This window comes from Pleurodeles waltl, chromosome 6, assembly GCF_031143425.1.
Source record: "Pleurodeles waltl isolate 20211129_DDA chromosome 6, aPleWal1.hap1.20221129, whole genome shotgun sequence".
NCBI classification, from domain to species: Eukaryota; Metazoa; Chordata; class Amphibia; order Caudata; family Salamandridae; genus Pleurodeles; species Pleurodeles waltl.
The window spans coordinates 1,600,656,164-1,600,676,643 of NC_090445.1; the positions used below are offsets into that span (position 1 = coordinate 1,600,656,164).

The 20,480-nt window shown below is 44.7% G+C and overlaps 1 protein-coding gene across 2 annotated transcripts in view; it reads right to left on the reverse strand.

Moving 5' to 3' along the window:
• Positions 1 to 20,480, reverse strand: part of ENTPD2 (ectonucleoside triphosphate diphosphohydrolase 2) — a 184,774-nt gene that overhangs the window by 58,503 nt on the left and 105,791 nt on the right. For both annotated transcript variants that reach the window (XM_069241456.1, XM_069241455.1), the window contains exon 2: positions 9,035 to 9,152. In XM_069241456.1, the coding sequence (XP_069097557.1) occupies positions 9,035 to 9,152 (118 nt within the window). The remainder of the gene's footprint in view (positions 1 to 9,034; positions 9,153 to 20,480) is intronic.

The window sequence follows — 20,480 nt, forward strand, 5'->3', positions numbered from 1 at the left end:
TGGGCTACGTTTGTCCCCTTAAAATGCTACACAGGCTCTGCTTCCTGAGTGCTTCCACATGCCTTCCTGACGACACACTGGTTAAATATATTTTCTCACATAATGATCACCACCCACCACACTAAACTACTATCCCTCAATCCACAGGATCTGAATTCACCTAATTAACGACAGCAGATCTGGAGTTATCTCTTCTTGCTGGACCCAAATGTCATTTTTCGTGAAGAAACTCACCCCTGCAAGAGAACACACACTGAATATCCAACCTGTTACTGGGCATATTCTTCAACCAAAAAGGGTGGGGTCACAATCATGTGCAAAATCGGGTTCTGCACCAAAGTGCTGAAACTGGTCATGGAGGTAAATGGCCACTACTTGAAACTCACTTCAACCTCAAGCCCGCCCTCGTACCCTCCTTAACATCTATGCCCCCAACCAGGCACAGGACCCATACCTTAGAGAGCTTCCAAGGAAGCAAATTGCAAACAATGGGGGGTGGGGGGCATCCTTAGCCTGGTTTGGAACCTTGACTGAAGAGATGCCTCCTTTCAGGGCACTGGGGCGATGTCCGCTACCCTTAAAAAAGAATTTGCTGACTTAGGGTTAATGAATGCATGGGGCTACAGGCACCCTGACACAAAAGACTACTCCTTTTACTACCTTGTCCATACCTCATACTCCTGTATAGATTCCCTCTTACTTACTCACTCTCTCACTGCTACAAGATTTGGACACCACCACTATCTCGGACATATCCGTTTCAGATCATGCCCATTTAGAACGTGTATGGATAAGGGAGGAGGCCCGAATCAAGATCACCTGAGCTGGCTATCCCCCCACATCTGCTTACAGATCCCATTGATGTTGCAAAGAAAGGGATCACAGATTTTTTTGACCTAAATGACCACCCAGGGAACTCAGGACATACACTTTTGGACAGTTTCAAAGCCATCAGGAGAGTTACATCCTGTAAAGCCATTGCACATGCGAGAGAATCCCGTTTAGCTACTGACATCAAGGCTCTTGAGTGCCTCGACCAATCCATCCCCTCCAGATGCACCAAGAAACAACTAGCTTTGCTATGGGGTCAGCTAAGGGCTCATCAGACTAATAAGGCTAAACTTTCCCTACTTTCCATGAAACAACAGTATTCTGAGACGGGGGCAAGGTGGGGTCTTGCCTTGCCAAGCGAGCTACGACAACAGCACGTGTGTGCTCACTTATCCAAGATTGGGGGGGCATGATCTGGGCCACGACCGAGTACGTGAAGAAGCAGGCAATCCACAGCTTCTACCAAGTCCTCTATAAGGAGGAAGATGCCCTGCAAGATCTCATAGACTCTTACCTGAGCACCTGGGATCCCCGTGACCTTTAACATACCGAACTCTTGGAAGCCCCTATTACCCTGGCTGAACTGCACTGAGCCCAGAGAGAGCGGCCTATTGGCAAGACACTCGTTCCAGATGGGCTCCTAGTTGCTTTTTATCTAACGTTCTTCCCCTCCCTCAGGGACCACATGCTGACACTTTCAAAGCATTTACAGCAGACAAGGGCTTCACCCAACAGTGACGGAGATTGTTTACATCCCCAAACCTGGCAAAGATCTTTCCATCTGTGCTTCCTACTGCCCAATCACTCTCCTGAACATAGATGCTAAGATCTATACTAAGGTCTCGACGAATCAGTTGTCGTCATACTTCCCTGGCCTTATTGAGTCAGACCAGGTAGGCTTTATCCTCCTCAACAGGGGGGTGGATAATATCTGTCGTATTGCACTCCTGGTTGAGAAACCCCACTGGCATAACATCCCCTCCTGCCTTCTTTCACTTGACGTGGAGAAGGCTTTGATAGGGCCATTTTTAAGGGCTGCTCTTTAGAAGTGTTGCCTGTGCCGAACATGATATCTAGGAATATGAGCTCCTACATCTCTCCTAAAACCCCAATTCATATTAACAGCCAACCTACAAAGCCAATCTGCCTGGCGAGGGGTACTATGCAGGGCTGCCCACTCTCACCCTGCTGTTTGCCTTGCGGTGGAGCCCTTCAATCACAGATTTATGGAGCGCAACAACTCACCCACAAGGGTCTCAATGCACTGTGGATGGTTGGTCCTCTGTGCTTCAGTCGAACTGCCAGATCTTGAGGTCCTTCCTGAATTGAGGTAATGATGGTGAGTGCCTGAGGTGACGAGGCAAGGTATTCCAGCTTTTTACCGTGAGGTAGGCGAAGGATCTTCCTCCAGCCCAGGTCTTCTGTATGCGGGGTATGTTGGTTAGTGCCTGTTGAGTGGAGCGGAGAGGTCTGGCGGGGGAGTGGAAGGTGATATGGTGGTTGAGATACATGGGTCCTAGGTCTTGGAGAGCCTTCTAAACATGGACAAGGAGTTTGAAGTTGATCCTCTTCTCGACAAGAAGCTAGTGGAGGTCTCTAAAGTGCCTGGTGATGTCTTTGCGGCAATGGATGTCCAGGATGAGTCTGGTGGAGGCATTTTGGATGTGCTGCAGTGTCTTCAGGTTCTTCTGGGTGGTGCCAGCATAGAGGGCATTGCCACAGTCGAGTCTGCTGGTGACCAGGGCACGGGTTACGGTTTTGTGGCAGTCGTTTGAAATCCATTTGAAGATCTTATGGACATGTTGGAGTGCGTGAAAGCAGGAGGATGCAACATAGTTGACTTTGCAGATCATGGTGAATGATGAATCCAGGATGAAGCTGAGGCTGCGTGCATGGTTTGTTGTGGTGTGGGGGGGTGCGAGGGTAGCAGGCACCAGGAGTTGTCCCAGGCTGATGTGGATGGTTCCAGGATGAGGATCTCGGTCTTGTCCGATTTGAGCTTGAGGCAGCTCTTCTTCATCCAGGCAGCAACGGCTTCCATCCCTTTGTGGAAATTCTTCTTGGCAGTTGTAGGGTTTTCGGTCAGTGAGATGATCAGCTGGGTGTCGTTGGCATAGGAGATGATGTTCGGTTAGTGGCTCCTGAGTATGAATGTGAGCGGGACCATGTAAATGTTGAAGAGCGTGGGGCTAACGGAGGAGCCCTGTGGAACTCCACAGCTGATTTCCATAGCATCTAACAGATATGGTAGGAGTCTTACTCTCTGTGTTCTGCCGGTGAGGAAGGAGTGTATCCACTGTAGAGCCTTTCCGTGCATGCCAGCTGCTTGGAGTCTGGTTCAGAGGATATGATGAGAGATCATGTCAAAAGTGGTCGATAAGTCCAGTAGGATGAGGGCTGCTGTTTGACCTCGGTCGAGGAGGTATGGCGGCGAGGAGGGCAGTCTCCGTGCTGTAGTTGCTCCTGAAACTTGATTGGGAGATGTTCAGGATGTTGTTATCCTTGATTTGTTTTCTGCAAACCGAGTGTTGAAAGCCTTTTCAATGACCTTGGCTGAGAAAGGCAGCACAGAGATGGGGCAGTAGTTTTTGAGGTCCAGGGAGTTGGCCATGGGTTTCTTCAGGAGTGGACGTATCTCGGGGTGCTTCCAGTCCTCGGGGGGAAAGTAACCATCTCCATGGAGCAGTTGAGGGTGTGGCAGAGCTCAGGTATGATGGCGGAGTTGGCCTTGTTAAAAATGTGGTAAAGATAGGAATTGGTAGGGGCTCTGGAGCAATTATCTGACAGGCTGAGGCCATTGCAGGCATTCCTTTTGGCGGACAGTCCCAGGTTCTATAATGCTGAGCTGATGGTTCCCAGGGACTGGAGTGACTGGCTTGCCCCAATCTCCTCAAATACTATTGGGCAGCCCACCTTCGTACATCTCGGAATGGGTTGTCTGGGAGAGCAAAAAGCATTGGCTCCACGTGAACCGAGCGGTAGCCTGTTGGTCCCTCTGGGTCCTTTCCTGGCTCCCTAAGCGTGCAAGGTCATGAAACATCTACATAGTGACTCCTACCAGGAATTCCCTTGAGATTTGGGACAGGATTGCACTTAAACAGGGTTTCACTACATTTCCCACCCCTAATACCCGACTCGCTCGCAACACCGATTTTACACCGGCCTTAAAGGCCCATTCATTTCACAGCTGAGAGGGGGGAGACTGCTGCACCCTCCATGACTTATTCGAGGGCAAGACCATTAAGACATTTGAGCAACGCAAAACAGACTTTCGAATCCCAGAGTCAGCAATATTACCAGCTGCTTCAATGGGCACCCCACCCCTACAATGTTCAGGGAGCAACACAACAATACACCTCCTTTAAGACACTAGTCATGGCATTTGATGGCACAAGAGGCCTGATACTACGCACCTATCAGATACTCCACCACTCAGCGCAAGTACAGCTACACATACCCATTGCAATTGCAGGCTGACACCAATTATGGAATCTCCCGGAAACAAAGGGAAACACTGTGGTGAGATAGCCCCAAGATTTACAGAAGCATACCCCAATGGGAGGGATGGCATATAAACTGATGACTGATGGTACTATACGTGACCCACCTTCACTCTATCTACCTCACCGCCTCTGCTCTATTCTGGTGAGGTAGTGCAGCACCTGGAGATTTTCATCACATGTGGTGGTCATGTTCTCTCATCACCACATACTGGAAGGAGGTACTTTGCCATATAATGGCAGCTTTAAGCATCCGCTCCATAGAATTAGAAGCGATGACACACACAGTGTGGCACCTTATAAGTCATATGCTCGGTGCTCCCAAGCAACTCATTGCCCTTCACTGGAAGAAACCCTCTGCTCCCCTCATCACCCAATGGTTTACATGCCTCTGGCATGTCATGGCCACGGAGCTTTTTCCCATAAGATGGCACCCACTGACACCAGACACCAAGTTCACCCACATTTGGTGGCCCTTGATAGATTATTTCACTCGTCTGGAGTAATCCTGCTTTACACCGCCCAGGCTGAGACCGTTCCAAATATTTAATTAGGGAATTCCCTTGTTATAGGGTAAACTACTCTGGGGCAATGGCCTGCTCTAGCTTCACATCCCTGCCCCATTCCCACTCCCCTCCCCCTGATCTTTTCTCCCCCTTACAAGGCCTTGTTTCTCTCTGGCGAGTTCCCAGCCCTCAGAGGTATTTTTTCAACCGTTAACGCTCAAAAGTTCACTAGTATATTGTTTGCAAACATGTGTGCAGATTTCATATCTGTTGCCCCCCCACCTAATTGGGCCTTGTCTGCAGGCGTCCTGTTGGCTGTCACATGAGTAGTCTGAGATAGTCCAGCTTACTGTGACACTGCACTGAATGGCAGCGTGCTAAATGCCTTTATTTGCTACCAATATGTTGTGTTCCGTGCCATCTTGATTTGTAAAATCCTCAATAAAAAGATTTCTAGTAAGAGAAGAGAAGAATGTTAGCCTTAGCCTTTCACTGAAGGAGAGGGTGGCCCCTCACACCGTACTGTAGAGTGAGAACATAGGCGACAACGTGGCCAGCCTCATCAGCAGCCAGCGGCAACGCTTCAGCACAGGAGGCTACTGTGGACCAGTTACTTGTAAGCTATTGCATATTTCCCAATTCTGCTTATGTCACAGGCTCCCCCTAGAATCCCAGATGATTTTTTTAAAATGTAGCTGTTATATTTCCAGCTTTAAAGTTCCAGTAATTTACATCCTCGGGAACTTACAGACGCATCAGAGAAGGCTCATTTTCCTCCTGGCATTAAAGATCCACTTCACACTGATAAGATTTTTTTAAATGTTCAAAATCCCAATAAGCCTTTCAATCGGCCCCTGCATGCGGAATTCTCTACCACATCTTTTCTTATTACCTGTGCACCAACATTTAAACTTTCTGCACGGTTTTTAGTATATAAATTCTTTGTGTGACTCTATACTCCTTTCTGCATGTCAGCCAACAGCCACAATTTTAACTGACCAAGGTCTTTCCTGGATATGCTTTCAGGTTTTTAAATCTTCATGAGACATGAATATGCTTTTCATTTAATTAATATTTTATTGTTTGTTTCTCTTCGGTGTTTTACATTTGTTAATGCTTTTTTAGACCTTGGTTAACAAGTGACATCAGTTTATTTTTCAGCTTTCTAGTGTGGTTTTTAATTACCACTGCCATATTTTAAAAAAGCACCAGATCCTAAACTCCCAGTGATGGAGAGGATCGCCAGCTCTAACCACCCTTCGGCAGAGAATGAGCCAAGTCAACCGTCTAGAGCTGAAGTACAAGAATGGAAGCCATAAATGCTTTCTGGATGAAAACATCAGCTATGACCCATGTGAAAAACTGAGCAGAGATAGAACAATGTTTACCTTCTGTAAACCGTATAGTGGAGTTTGACAACAGATATAATCTATTAATCACAATAGGTCTTTGACCACAGACAATTAAAGCAGTCTGTAGGGGAGATATAAAAAGTAATTTACGACTTCTGTGGAAAAGTGATCTAAGAGGGAACAATGTTTAACTTCTGTAACCTATATGGTGGAGTCTAGAAACAAGTAAAATCAGTTTATATTAGTGGCATGGTGTTTTTGTTAAAGCTTTTAATTAAAAATAAAAAGTTGTACTTGCTTTTGTTTCATTGAGATTTCTAGAACACACTTGATTTCTACTGGTGTCTGTACGTGGCCTTGCTTTGTGCAACGTGTCATCAAGTAACTCAGTACCACACCGAAGTACAGACAGAGTGGGTGTTGGCTCCATATGGGTAATACTCATTACCCTGCTATTTGCTATTTGGTGTATCATTCCCACGTCCCAGGAAGTGGTTCCATTGGAATGCATGAGGGACTATTTTACAACTGAAAAGGACACTCAATCAGGAGGCTCCGTCTCATTCACTTCCTTATCTCCTATATGCATTCATTACAGAAACTAATTGTTTTTCACTACTTTTGCCTCCAATAATGACAAAGCCAAGAGGACAGTATTTATAATGATAAATTACATTTGCGTATGTAACACAAAAACAGCATTTGTGAATGCCTGTGTTTGCTTACATTGGCACATTAAAATCCCACCCAATTCCTTTGTCAATGCTTATTTTAAATTTGCTTTCAAATGTTTGCTCACTTTTACTTTCTCAGAATTGTCTTTACTGGACTATTGTAAGTCCTACAAACTACAGCCTACAAACATTCACTTTCCACCATCATTATGTAGGTCTCGGACATCTGCCAAGACAAAGAAACGCTCTACTCCACTGACTTGTCACTCAGTTGTCCAAACAGACACATTTCCACATGACTTTTGATCAGAGAGTGGGTCATTAGCATTATGTATTCAAGGCTTTTCCTGAGCTCTTGAATTTACAATTTCCCATTGTTCAAAACTGCACAATTCCCCAATCGCCCATGAGTTTCTTAACTGCGTACATAGCAGCAGCTCTTTCGCTATGGCGGAGGAGCATTCCCCCCTCTCACCCCTGCCAGCAGCAGCACTGCAAAACCTTTAAAAGTAAAATGATAATACACAATGATTATTATCGTTTTATTTTTTAAAGGGGCGGGCCATGGAGGATGACAGGGACGGATGGGGAGTGGTGTACACTCTTGTCAGTGTGCAGTGTGTTTGGCCAGCCATCTCAGGACAGCCAAACACACCTGCGCACTGAGATTTTCCTACCTGGCACTGTGTTGCCGGATTGGAGACAGCAGGCCCAGACTCCCAGTGTGTCTGGGAGCGCAAAGCCAGGGCACTCAGGCCAATCCTGGGAGCCTGTGCCTGGGAGCCTGCAGTCCAGCAGAAACCTCAAGAATGGTGGTGCCGCAGGAACGAGGTAAGTTTTTTTTTTTTTTTTAAATTATTTATTAGTTTAGTTCACCCTCTCCTGCCCTGCCACTTTGCCCCACTGCCAGCCACGACTGATATATAGCGATGTGTACGCAAGAGGACTGTGAACCAGATAACATGGCCCTGTTAACCTCAGTGTTTGTCTCAACACCTACGCCTTACCAAACCACACTGTCACTCATTCTACACCCTAAGAGGTTTTTGTATCCTCTACTCAGGGGAGCCTCCAGCAAGAGATTTCCTTTTTTTAGTCCCTTCCTAAATTTAAAGTATTTAGCCACAGTTGAAGCAATCTCAAGGGCGTTATATTACTTAAAATTGAAGTCACTCTGCCTAGAAATAATTCAGCCCACTGAAAAAAACCTTCAGATTTTCAGCTGGACGTCTGATTTTATGGAGCAGAAGCGTAAAAACATAATATTTAGAGGCAACGATGTACAATGGGGTATAATTAGTAAGATATGGGTTTTCTAAAGTAGTATATTGTTATGTCATTTTTGTTTATTTATGAAGTGCATACTAACCCTGATGAGACACTGAAGCACCTTACACCGTGGAAGCCCAGTGGTAGTTAACAGGCATGTAAAAGGGTTGCAAAGCAGTCTGGGAGATTCTTCTCGTGCAGATTGGTGCGAAGGTTCCATACGTGAAATTAATTCCAGACTTGAGTTAATCGTTTCCTTTACAGTATTAGTAACATTGTCATGCACATGGATAACCTACGTTATGCTGTATGTTGTCATTCATATAGATAATTCATTGCACTGCCATTTGTGCAGTTTTTCACTTGTTATTTTGGAACACAATTCGTTGCATAGAGTGACACAAGGTGCCTTTTAGTCGTACGAGTATGAACACTCCAGGTCTGTAGTACAGAACTGTGCTTGATTTCACATTGTAACTAAATTAGGACGAACACATTTGTGCATATTTTGTAGCTCAAATATTACCGAGATAGAAATGTCACGATTATGGATTTTATTTATTGGAACTAAACCGTACTAGTCATGAAGGATGCCATTTTGTTATTTACTTATGGATATGTTTGAGCAATTCGTTATTTCCATTGTATTTGCGTTGTAATTGAGAATTAAGTTCTCGTAGTCATTTCGGTCTCATCTTCTGGTTGCTGGAGGGTTGTCATCTGGCCTCGGTTGTGGGTGTTGGATTTTTTTTCCTTGTACTGAGAAGGATTTTCTGGTTCCTGCCACAACCTATGTACACACTACAACATGCGTTGGGTCGCAGTGCTACAGCACGTGAATAGCCATTTTAAAACTTGTGACAACCCTAAAGTCCCCATTACAATACAACGGGTTGACTTACCATGTACCTCACATTTCTGATGCTCGCTGACGATTCCAGTGTCATTCTCCTTGTCTGCCGGCCACTTGTATATGAAGAGGGAGGTATGTGAAGACCCCGCGTCCAGCACAATTCCATACTGTGGGCCAAGGTCAAAGAGAGGTCTGGTTAGCACGCAACCTGAAAAGAGCGAGTTAAAGCCTGACATTGGATGGGATGGAAACAAAGTGAGAAGCTTAGACATTGATAAGAGGGAAGGCAGCAGAAATAGAGAAAGAAAGCCAAAAGGGGGTGAACATGGAAAGAGGGAGAAAGGATTGACAGGAGATGACAAGAAAGGTAGCTGAGAGGACCACCGCAATCCAACAACATAGAAGGTGCCGAAGGAAACCACCATGATAGGTAGGGAGAACTCGCTTCAGGGACAGAAAGAGAAGTGGGGGGGTAAGAGCTCTGAATAGTCATTATGGGATCTTCACAGACACTATTATTCAAGGCCCCGTAGATTATTATTTTACAGCAGGAACACGGTTCTGCCTGCATTTCCCCGGACATCAACATTTGTTTCTACTTTTTGGTAACAAAGTATAAGAATTGCTTGATCTATCTTTTCTGGTGCACAGACTTTTCACGTGGCTTCACTGACTTGTAAGTTTCCAGCTTTAACCACGTTGGGTTTCTTAAATTGCTTGATATTTACTACTCTGCTTGTTATACATGTTATATCAGTCTTGTTGCAATTTATTGTGACCAGACCAGCACAAATCTATCTATAGCGACACCTAGGACATTTGTAACACTTCAAACATAGGGTGTCATAAAAACTTTAACCTATACATTTTTGTAGCTTTTTCTAGCTCTTTGATGTGGATGGGTGAAACTCCTGAATTTCTGTTTCGGCTGACTCGAAATCTGCTAGCATATGGAATGAATCTGCCTAAGCACTTTTAATTGTGCAGACACGAGATATCTGGCAATACTGAAAAATTGAATCAATTAGTCACTCGAATTTCTTTGCTTCTGGATCACTTTACACAAAATCTCTGCTACAGAGAAGCCATTTAATCAGTAACTACCCTTGAGATTTCTGGCACTCATGTGACCCACCATCAGCATTTTAAATATCTAACCACAAAAACATTGGGCTGCTGGGAGCCTTGTGACAGTTTATCTACTCTACTGGTATTGGTCATCAGCGTGACCATCAATTATTGCTGGTGCGCTTCCAGCAACCGCATGACAGGCTATACGTGCCATTGTGCTATCAAGCAGCTTTGAGACCTCATGCAGCTGCTGACCCACCAAGGAAGCACAAAACCATCAGTCAGTCTCTTTTCCTGCTCCTTGAACACTCCGGACCACTCATGAATGTCAAAGAGGAGATGAAGAGTCCACACAAACCAGGGCAAAAAGCGCTCTGTCTGCAGCTGCTGCATAAAAATCACATCCCGTGCAAGGTGATGATCGGGGGAAGAGGAGAGTTGACTTATCAATCAGTTTTTGTAGAGAGCAACTACTCACCCGTGAGGGTCTCAAGGCCCATCACTGCCTAAAGAGGCACCAATGGGAAGAAACTGTCATAGTGGTAAAAGCCAGGAAACTAATGCCCCTGCCCTTCATGGTTATGTTATGTACTTGACAACTGGGACCTGGATAATGGCCAGTAAGGACGTGTTAGTGTGTGTAGTTGTATGTGAGACAGGAACTTGCTGTATTCTGTGCGAACACAACCTTTGCAGATGATTGACCCTTCCCCACATCAGTGGTCATAGTGAACCATCTGTCTGTTTTACTGCACATTTCCTGTGTACTTCCCAGTGATCCACAATTATCCCAACATCCTCACAAAGCAGAAGCTGCACATGGGGATTGCTTAGTGTGGTGGAAAAGTTGGAACCTTCCTCAAAGTCAGCCATAAGCCTGTCATGTAGAGGCAATGGAACCTGGGTGTCAGTACACATTTCTTCTTCAGGCCTTTATTGAGAAAAGCCTTCTTAATCGGGTCCGACACTCTTCCCACCTTAACTTGGCCTACATGGAAGACTACAGTAGCTCGATTCCCCACAAGAGAGTTAGTAATTCCCTCACCTGGAGCCAGCAGCTACTGTGGAACACCATCAAACAAAGAGGTGAAATCTACTAAGCAAGCATGAAGGCTCATACTTTGCACAGTTGCAGATTCATGCAACTTAACAGTAAAACCAGAAGTGTTTCCATCATTTCACAACCTTGCCTAAATCCTGTCTGATAACTTGGAAGGAGGTCTCTCGTGATGGCTCAGTCTATGAGCAGAGGCAACAACATTTTGTCCAAAAAAATGTTTCTATCCATTTCGAAAAGTGCAATTGTTCCATGACTCAGAGGAGTAGAAAGACTGTCCACCTTGAACAGTGAATGCAATAAGGAATCCTTTCAGTACGTAGGCAGAATGGCAGAGTCAAAACTAGTCTGATAAAAAGGTTACACAAGGATGCCCCAGAAAATTGGATCTGACCATGGCATGCTTAGAGGTGTACCGTCGGGCCCGGAGTGAAAAAATATCCTGCTGACCTATTGTCAGTGCAAATCCCCTCTTTATTCATACTGTCCATCAGTATTTTTGAATCACCCGCTTTTACTACTTCAAATGTTCTGCCCCAGCAGTCTTAACATCAAATTCCTTGTGCCTGCCAGATTGCCTTCTAAGGAATGGGACTGTAGAATGCCATTTGGGGTCTCGTTGCACCTAGTACTGAGGGATGAGGGTTAAATGTGCTTAAGATCCAGTACAATATGGTTGTTTATTTGCTTTATAGAACTGGGGAAAGCTGTACCACTAAGTATCCTATAGAATGAAAATATTTCCTCCCCGGTATTTCCGGAAAGAAACCCCTAACACCACACTCTGACGATGGGCTATGTTTGTAATAAAGAGCGAATGTGTACCTCAGGAAACCCATGTACGTGCTGCATAGCCCCTACTATTTACCTGGGACATTCCTTACGTACAGTGCTTAATTTGTAAATAAAAACGTGCCAGTGCCCAAAGGTCTCCTCTGAAACACGGGGCTGCTACAATTAAATGGGCGAGCACAGAATACTGAGGCATCGTAATCCAGACGCCATCTCGGGTCTCTCTATTCCATTTTACAGCCACTCCCTGCCCCTTCAGGTCACTCTTGCAGCTTTCTCCTTTTGTGACGCTTTTTCGTTCTTCTCTGACTCTGTATTTCCTAATTGTGTCTTTTGCTTGCAGCAAATGCTTGAGGCAGAAAAATAGGTGCCGGCCCTCAAAAATAAGTGCCGGTGGTCCGCACCGGAAACAACAAGCACAAATTAAGCACTGGGTAAAAAATAAATAAAAAAAAATAAAGCAAAATGCAAAAAAAAAGAAAATAATTATATTCTTTGCTCCGAAAGCAAAGCAATCCTAAAGTGCTCCTAAATTACTCTTCGAAAATTCAGGATGCCATTGCATTCTTACCGAGACCCCATTTGTACTGGTGCCTCCTGGAGCACAGGCAGCGGCAATGCCACTGCAATGTGATGCCCGCAGCAAATACCTTTCGTGTGGCTTCCACTTCAGCTTGCCCCCACCTCATGCCCAGTCTCTCTATTTGGATCTTACAGGGCTACCGCCGCTGTCAGCCTTGGGAATGGTGCCAGCATTCAGTACATTCAACGAGGCTTTTAATACACTGTGCAACCTTCACCTCCCACAAGGACAACACAAGTTGTACTCCACGTTACCAGAGACCAACCACATAATGACTGAGCCAGCCCACCGCAGAGCAAAGGGCAAGCGAGCGTGGAATTCAGGGTGAGCAGTATTGGTACTTGTGAACAAAGCGGATACAGGTCCACTGTTCCACTGATGGCACACCGGGGGTGGGGAGGGGGGTCTACATTCTAATCCCTGCCACCCACCAGCCCTTGCATCTATTCGCCTTCTTTAACAACTAAGCATTCATGTTGCACAGAGTGAATGGGATACTCTATGGATGCTTAGTAGCGCCCTCCTCCATTTTTTCCCATGGATCCCTACAATTGATTTTACAGCACAATATTGCCAATGTAATGGCCACAACTTCTACAGATAGCTGGGCGCCTAGTGCAGTACTAAGAAGCATTATTTGGCCACAACAAGAGATCGTGCATGAGTCTTTAATAAAATGGTGTACTGTTGGTTCAGTGCAGCTCTCAGTTCTAGGGGTCCCCAGGAACCCTCAAATCATCCACCATGGAATGCACCAACCAGCCTGCATGGAGTGTATGGCCTTTGAGAGCTGGAAATTTCTAGGCCATCAAAATGTCCTCCTGTGACTGAGTGACAAGCGTGGCCAAATCAGTTTAGCTATCCATCTTCCATGAATGCTTCTTCTATTGCACTAGACCAGAGAGCATGCAGGTTAGAAGCAAGTGGTCACGCCCACTTGTATGCCAATGCATTCTGTCTAAACATTGAGGCTCCTTTAACTGTCCTGGATGGTTTCTCAAGAGGTTAGCCGTCAGCGGTGTGAGTGACAAACAAATTTAAAAAACACTAGGCTTAGAGGGAAGGACATTTAAGATGGCCGACCAACTTCTCTAAACACATCCTTCTTTGGTACGCTCACATAGCATAAAACAGTGCATGTCATGTGACTTGGGAGAGTGCTCAAGGTAGGTGTTCGAGGGGAAATCTGCGCCAACACGTTTTGTGGTGCTTAACTACCTTGATGGAAAATGTTGTGAAGGCAAGCCTCAAAAAGTTTGGCAGTCGTGTATGCAAGAGGGAACTGTTAAGTGATACATGACTTAAAGCAATGCGCATTAGTACCAAACAAATGAGTGGATAGTGAATATTACGCCAACTTCTCTTACAATTGGAAAATAGGTTTGCTCTTCTTAAATGCAGTACACATCTGTGGTGCACTGGAATTAGCATAAGTAAAAACACCCCTTGCACATTAAACTTATCCGGCTGTGGAAATATTTACAAGATGGGGGATTGTGTTCTGGCGGTGCATGTTAATACGACAGCTGCACCCGGGAATTGGTAGAACATGTTTTACGGTTCATGGCATTACTTGGTCTTGGCTGAACCACTGCTGAGGAATACATCTTTGCACGTCACATTTGAGGGACATTGATGTTTACCTCTCCCCAGCAAGGTACTTCAGAGGATACCACACTTTAGATCTCAACGTTATTGATGACATCACCGACATTTCCTATTCATGCTTCATATGTTTAAATAAGAAAGTCAGAAGGTAGAATGTTGGGTATGGACTTGGAGAAGCCAGCCAGTGCATCTATTTAATACATGTTTAAGTGTCACACACCAGCAAAGGGATGATACTATATCAATGTGTACATCAGGCACGGATGTCATCCTAGACATGTTGCAGTAGCAGCTGCTGTGGACAAGAAAAGAGTTCCACTATTATTCTGTTGCTCCCAACATCCTCTATTGTGAGCACCTTTAAACAATGCACAGTTCCTGGCCATACACAAGTTTCTGGAAAACTTTCAAACCACCCTTTCTGTAGACTCCATTCATCATCACTGAAAAGTCGAGCACCACCGACCTCTAGGTGTTCACTGCAGTCTAAAGAAGCAACCTGTTCTTCCATATACTCCATCGCTGCAGTACCTGCCTCACAGAAGCCCCATGGCCCTCCCATACTTTGACAACGTGCACCCTGCACCCTAGTTGCATCAGAATTGATGCCCAGCGCAGGAGTAAACACATTCCAATCCCAAGGGGTCTACAGCTCATCTTGGTTCCCACTTAGTTATCCATTATGCTGGGGGCTTCAGGAACTGATGCTGGATGCGTGAGGTTACACAGTGCCACACAGTGATAGCAGAAGCAGTGAGAAGCCGCACACTTTGGAGATGTCGCTTCTGCCCCTCAAAATACTTTAGAACGCCATCATTCAACTCAATGACTCGAGTTTACATTCATTACATTTCAAATGTTAGCTTTTAACTATGCAGAGTATGAAGTAAAAATAATCCACTTTAAACCAATGGCCGGCTGTTTGGAGAGCTGCTCCATCACTGGTCTGCACGTCTGGTCAAGTTATCTCTTCTCCTGAAGCAGCACCGGGACATAGGCAGACTAGAAGCACAGGAGATGCTTCCTGTCCTTATTTGGTGGTCACTTAGTGAAGGACAGATCTGTAGGTGGCAGCATTTTGCCAGAGGTGTTGGCCCACTGAGGCAGGTACCTGGCATTCATTATGACATTGGTAGGAATCTGTAGTGTACCAGCTAGGAGAAGGACTTATCAGAAGCACAACCCTTATTGTTACTTTCCTTGAACCTGGGTCTAAATCTATGACTGAGCAGTGGAAAAGGCAGGAGATTCTGGCACTGCACAGAAAATGGGCAGCTGGCCTGCAGATCTGAAGATGAGCTTCCCCACCAAGGGAGATGGAGCAGAGACCAGGACGACAAAGATCTGTCTGGTGAGTTGGACTAAGGAGTGTCTCTTTCCTGGAGCCACAGAGATGTCTGTATGTTTTGGAACTTCTAAAGTGCAGCACTAGCTGGGAGGAAGGAGGGTTCTGTAAGTGGTCACCTTATGCAGACACTGCTTTTATGTGGTCTTGCATTTGATATGTATCCAAAATGATTTGTTTGCTTATGTCACTCGTTTCATGGCCAGTGAACTATTGATCTAGTTATTGTTTGAGATAAAGTGTCACAGGTACAGTTACATTTGCCCTTAGGAGTGCAGACAAAGAGCCTCATTGTGTTTTAGATTATTGAACACTCCTAAAGAGATGTATGAACAATTCTGAGACTGCAGAGTTCAGATTTCCAGCACTTCAGCATCATCTCTTTGCAGGGCAGATTATTATTGGGAAGGTAGAATGGGAATATTAACCTGTTCCTCTCTCCCTTTTGCTTTAGCAGGAAGGCAATTAGTACCCCCCTTAAGAATCAATTTTCCAAGGAAACAATGTCTAAATTTAAAACACAGGTAAAACAACATGGGCATGGGTTCTGGCAGACCATTTTCAAAATGGATAAAGCATTTGACCTTATTCCATCCCCGCTTTCTATAAATTCATAAACAGCAGTCAATTGGAGAGATATGAAAGGCCCAAAGCACCCAGAGTCAGACAGCAGAAACACCCCTTAGAGATTACACTAATCTTACATCCCTAGGACTCAAGCAATGGTATATATAGTGATAAAACTATAAAGCGATTATTTCAATACATTATACAGATGCTGTAGTTTTGGTCAAGAAAATAGTATTTAGCATCTATTCATCATATCCGGCTTGACTGCACCAAGTGACGTTACCAAGACGTGAATTATTTTCCAGGTAATTACACATTAAGAAAACAGGCCCTGCACTACAACTTTTAGCCAAAAGTTTAGCAAACAAAATTTGTTTTATGGCGTTTGGATTATTCTGAAGACGTAGGAATAGAAAACCACTGCATTTAGAAACGTTTTCACATATATTATCTACATAACATCTATAACTGAAGTTGCTCACTTTTTAATACATTTGAGTATATCTTTGAGGATGTCATTTGAGGATTTGTGATAAATCGAAAGCAGAAAATTTTAATTGGATTGATTTATCCCCCAAAATGAGCTTTTTTTATGTTTAGGAACTCATTTATGTGTCTCAAAACCTTCACTTAAACTCAAATATTTCCAATTTTCAGTCATGTCACAAAATCAGTACTTTATCATTTCCATAGAGAGAGCATAATTGTGGTCTCAAACCCCAGATTTCCATCTTTAGTAAATGCATCAATTGTTCATAACAATATAAGCTTTCCGTTTGCGTTATGTGTATGTATTTGCAACTATACCAGAGATGCTGCGTCGGTGATGGAATCAACCTCAACCATTATTCTCCCAGCCATCACCACTGAATAGCAGGCACAGTTTTCTGTGCCGATTTCAACAAGCTTAGAACCGCGCAACAGAAGAGAGCAATAGAACAGAGAACCAGACAAGTGTTACCCCCAGGACTTTGAAGGAAGTCCTGAAGGAGACATAGCAATCTGCAGGTCTGCTAGGGCCCTGTCGCTTCTAACAGCTGCCCCAGGAAGGCTCTTCTCAGGTAACGCCAACACATTAGGTCTAGCCCCATTCTGTGGATTAATAGCTTTAGATTTGGTCCCAGATGAAGGAAGCACTTTCTTCCAGTCCTACACAGAGATGGTGCGAGATCTAGGAGCACCCCAAAACTTAGACTGTTCCCCTAAAGAATACTGTGTTCCCCTTTGAAAAGGGAATTAGAAAAAATGCAAATATCATGTGCAAGACCCCAAGGTATCTTTCAGTGACAAAATCTATGGTGTAGGGACTCCGTGGCACCTTGGTAGATGCCCATTGTAAGGGCATAATCATGGGAATCTGAGAATATCCCTCTGTCCAAGGTCAGAGGCACTTGGTGAAAACCTGTGTAAGACTGGTAGGGCACCTCCAACATAGTCCATAAATGTAACAGTCATGTGAAGAGCCCTAATACCAAGAGAAGAAAGAGGACCCCTGGCAGTACAGGGCAGGTGAGTACGTGTATCAGTCACAAGTCCACCCTCCTGTCCCTCCTAGAGAAGACACACGTGCACTCACTGACAATATTGTTGAAAATCTGGAAATTTAGTTAAAGAGAGCCAAAGTGGCAAAACCTGTGGAATGAAAGATCCTTCAATGTGGAAAACGCCGGCGGAACAAGGCACCTCATATGGCATGCTAAGAATTGAAGGGAGAAAGTTTAAACCCAGAATTAGGCAGAAAGAGCTCCTTCAAACCATCACCCAGAAGACTGATAAAGATAGCGGGTGCATGGTAGCCTGGGGGTGGGGGAGAGGGAGTATGACTACCATCGCAATCTCTGATTTGTAGCAAGGGCAGTTCACAGATCTGTAGAAAGAGGACTGGACGCATCAGCGCCAAAGCACGCTCACTTTATGTTTGAACCACCAATCAAAGGAGAATAGGGAGGTTCACTGAGGCAGTACTGTGGATCCAAAAAGGTGGATTAACACCAAGACCTCGACACCGGCTCAAACACCTGGTCAGTAAGTCTCTTCTAAATATATAAAAAATGATTTGCTCTGATGTTCCCAGACTTCTCCAGAGCAGTGGGACATTGTGTAATCCTCACCTGACACACACAAGTTGGCAGACGTTGGCACATAATTAAATATTACTTAGGAGATTGAAATACTGCCAGACAGTGAATCTCTCACTGGCTTCTCTGCATAGTGTACAAAAATCCAAATTGCTGAAGCCTTGCGTAGAGATTCCAGATGCCTCCATACCTGCAGGTCACCATGATTTCAAAACTGGTCCTTCGACTTACAAATCATTGTTCTTCTGTGTTGGCTTGTTGCAACCAGTTGAGCTAAGACCCGTTCCTAAAATAAGCACCAAGTTTTCAAATAAAGAACAAGAGCTTCAAATTTGGCGCCATGATGAGGGGATAACTTGCAACCCTGGCCCCAAAAACACAAATAAAGTTCTCATAATAAACCTGCCAAATCTTTCAAGTCTAAACTCATATTGCTAAGATCCTAGTACAATCCCTCTCAATGGCAAAACAGAGATAGCCTATATCAACTACCACCTATAAACAAGTATAAAATATTAAAATGGAGGATAAGAATTAAGTTAAAAGGTAGATGATTAATGCCACTGCACAAAAGGAAACTGCTCGCAGGTAATTCTTCATCATAAAATTAAGCAATGTACAGGAAAAATGGCTAATCGGTAAGGCTAAGAAGAGAAACCATTCCAAAGCTACTAAAGTGCAAAGTCATTAGTTGTAATAAGTTTAGCAGACTGTCAGTACATTATCAGAAAGTGCAGAATGTACTAAGTGCAAATAAATTCAGCTTCATCAATAAACCAACCTTGACAGTACATAAATAATGATATTTACGAACAGTTTCATTGTTCATGTATTTAAACAAGATAGAAACTTCATGCGCTTATACCAAACATTTGTTAGGAAGTGGCTAACTGCAAAATACAATAAAAGTTAAATTGTTGCTTTTTAGAATCCTCATGGCAACTAGGTAGCAAGGCACCCCCAAATTCAAGCACACTAACGACCTGATTAGGAGTCTGGCGGACAGTTTTCACCATCCGCCGAACTTCCGAAAGGGAGGTTGCCGGTACACTGGCTACCTCCCTGCCGGACCCATTAAGAGTTTCCTGCTAGGTCAGCAGGCAGAAACCTGATTTTCCACCCACTGGCCAAGCAAGAAACAGCCTACAGTATAGCACTGTCTCCAGCTCGAAGTCGAGCCGGCGGCAATGCTGTAGATCGCAGGGTGCACCAGCACCCTCACAATGTTCACTATCTGCAAAGCAGACAGTGACATTGCAATGGTGCTGGCCAGGGGGGCTCATGCACCCGTTCTCCGCCAGCATTTTCATAGCGGTAGTACCGCTATGAAACCGCTGGTGGAGAAGGGGGTCGTAATCCCCAGGGCAGCGCTGCTTGGATTAAGACCGCCACCACATCCAGACCGCCGGAATCTCTGAAATATGGCGCTCGAACTGCCACATTGGCGGTAGTTCGAGTGCCATCCACAAACCTGGTGGTCTTGTGACCATCAGGTTCGTAATGAGGCCCTAAGTGTATCCACTTTCAGCGGGGATTGCAATAGTCAGGGCAGAAGAACAGGATATGCTCCTCTATCTCTGGAACCAACCCGCATGCTGAACATAAATTAGAAGCCTGGTCTTTCTTCCACCTGCTTGCAAAACATTTCAGTGGAAGGTTACCCAGCTGGAACTGCACGAACAGGCTCTTTGCTAGTAAAGGTGTAGTGATGTCTAGAAATGGCTAGAAGTACGGGTGATCTTGAGCTGAAAAGACTGATTTATTAGTTGATCTTTTGATCCACTCCCAAACTGAAGTTCGTAAGCGTAGGCCCATTATCTGTATTTTTTTACCATCCTCCTCTGCTTTACAAAGATTTCTAAAGCCATCCCATAGTTTTTGCAGACCCAGTGTTATGAACTAGACAGATACAAATTTGAGCCAGGGAACCTGTATGGCATTATTCATATTCACTAATTCTCCTACAGAGTCCCTATATTCGCTTAGTTCCAGCGCAGACCAATGGTGCACCTAGTAGACGAGGGGCTTCAGTGATGCCAAATGTGAGATTCTCTTGATACCTAGGTCGAAAGAAGGGGGTGAGGGGAGTGCTGACTGGAACTGAACCTAGCAACCTTGCAAAACTGTTTTCAACTGTGTACCATGCTGCTGGGTATCAACATAGACCCATGCTTTGGCTTAAAAAAGCGCAGCACTCTGGACTTTACCGCAAAAGTGTAGAAGATACTGAGCAGGAATAGTTTGAATGTGTATTTGAAGAATTGCTTTTGATTTGTGCTGGATAAGCAGTGAGCTCTTTTATTTGATATTTTAACCTCTAGATAAATCAAAACTGTGAACTCTTTCCAAGGACTCATTACCAGCACTTATTTGGCAGTTCCCGGCTGCACC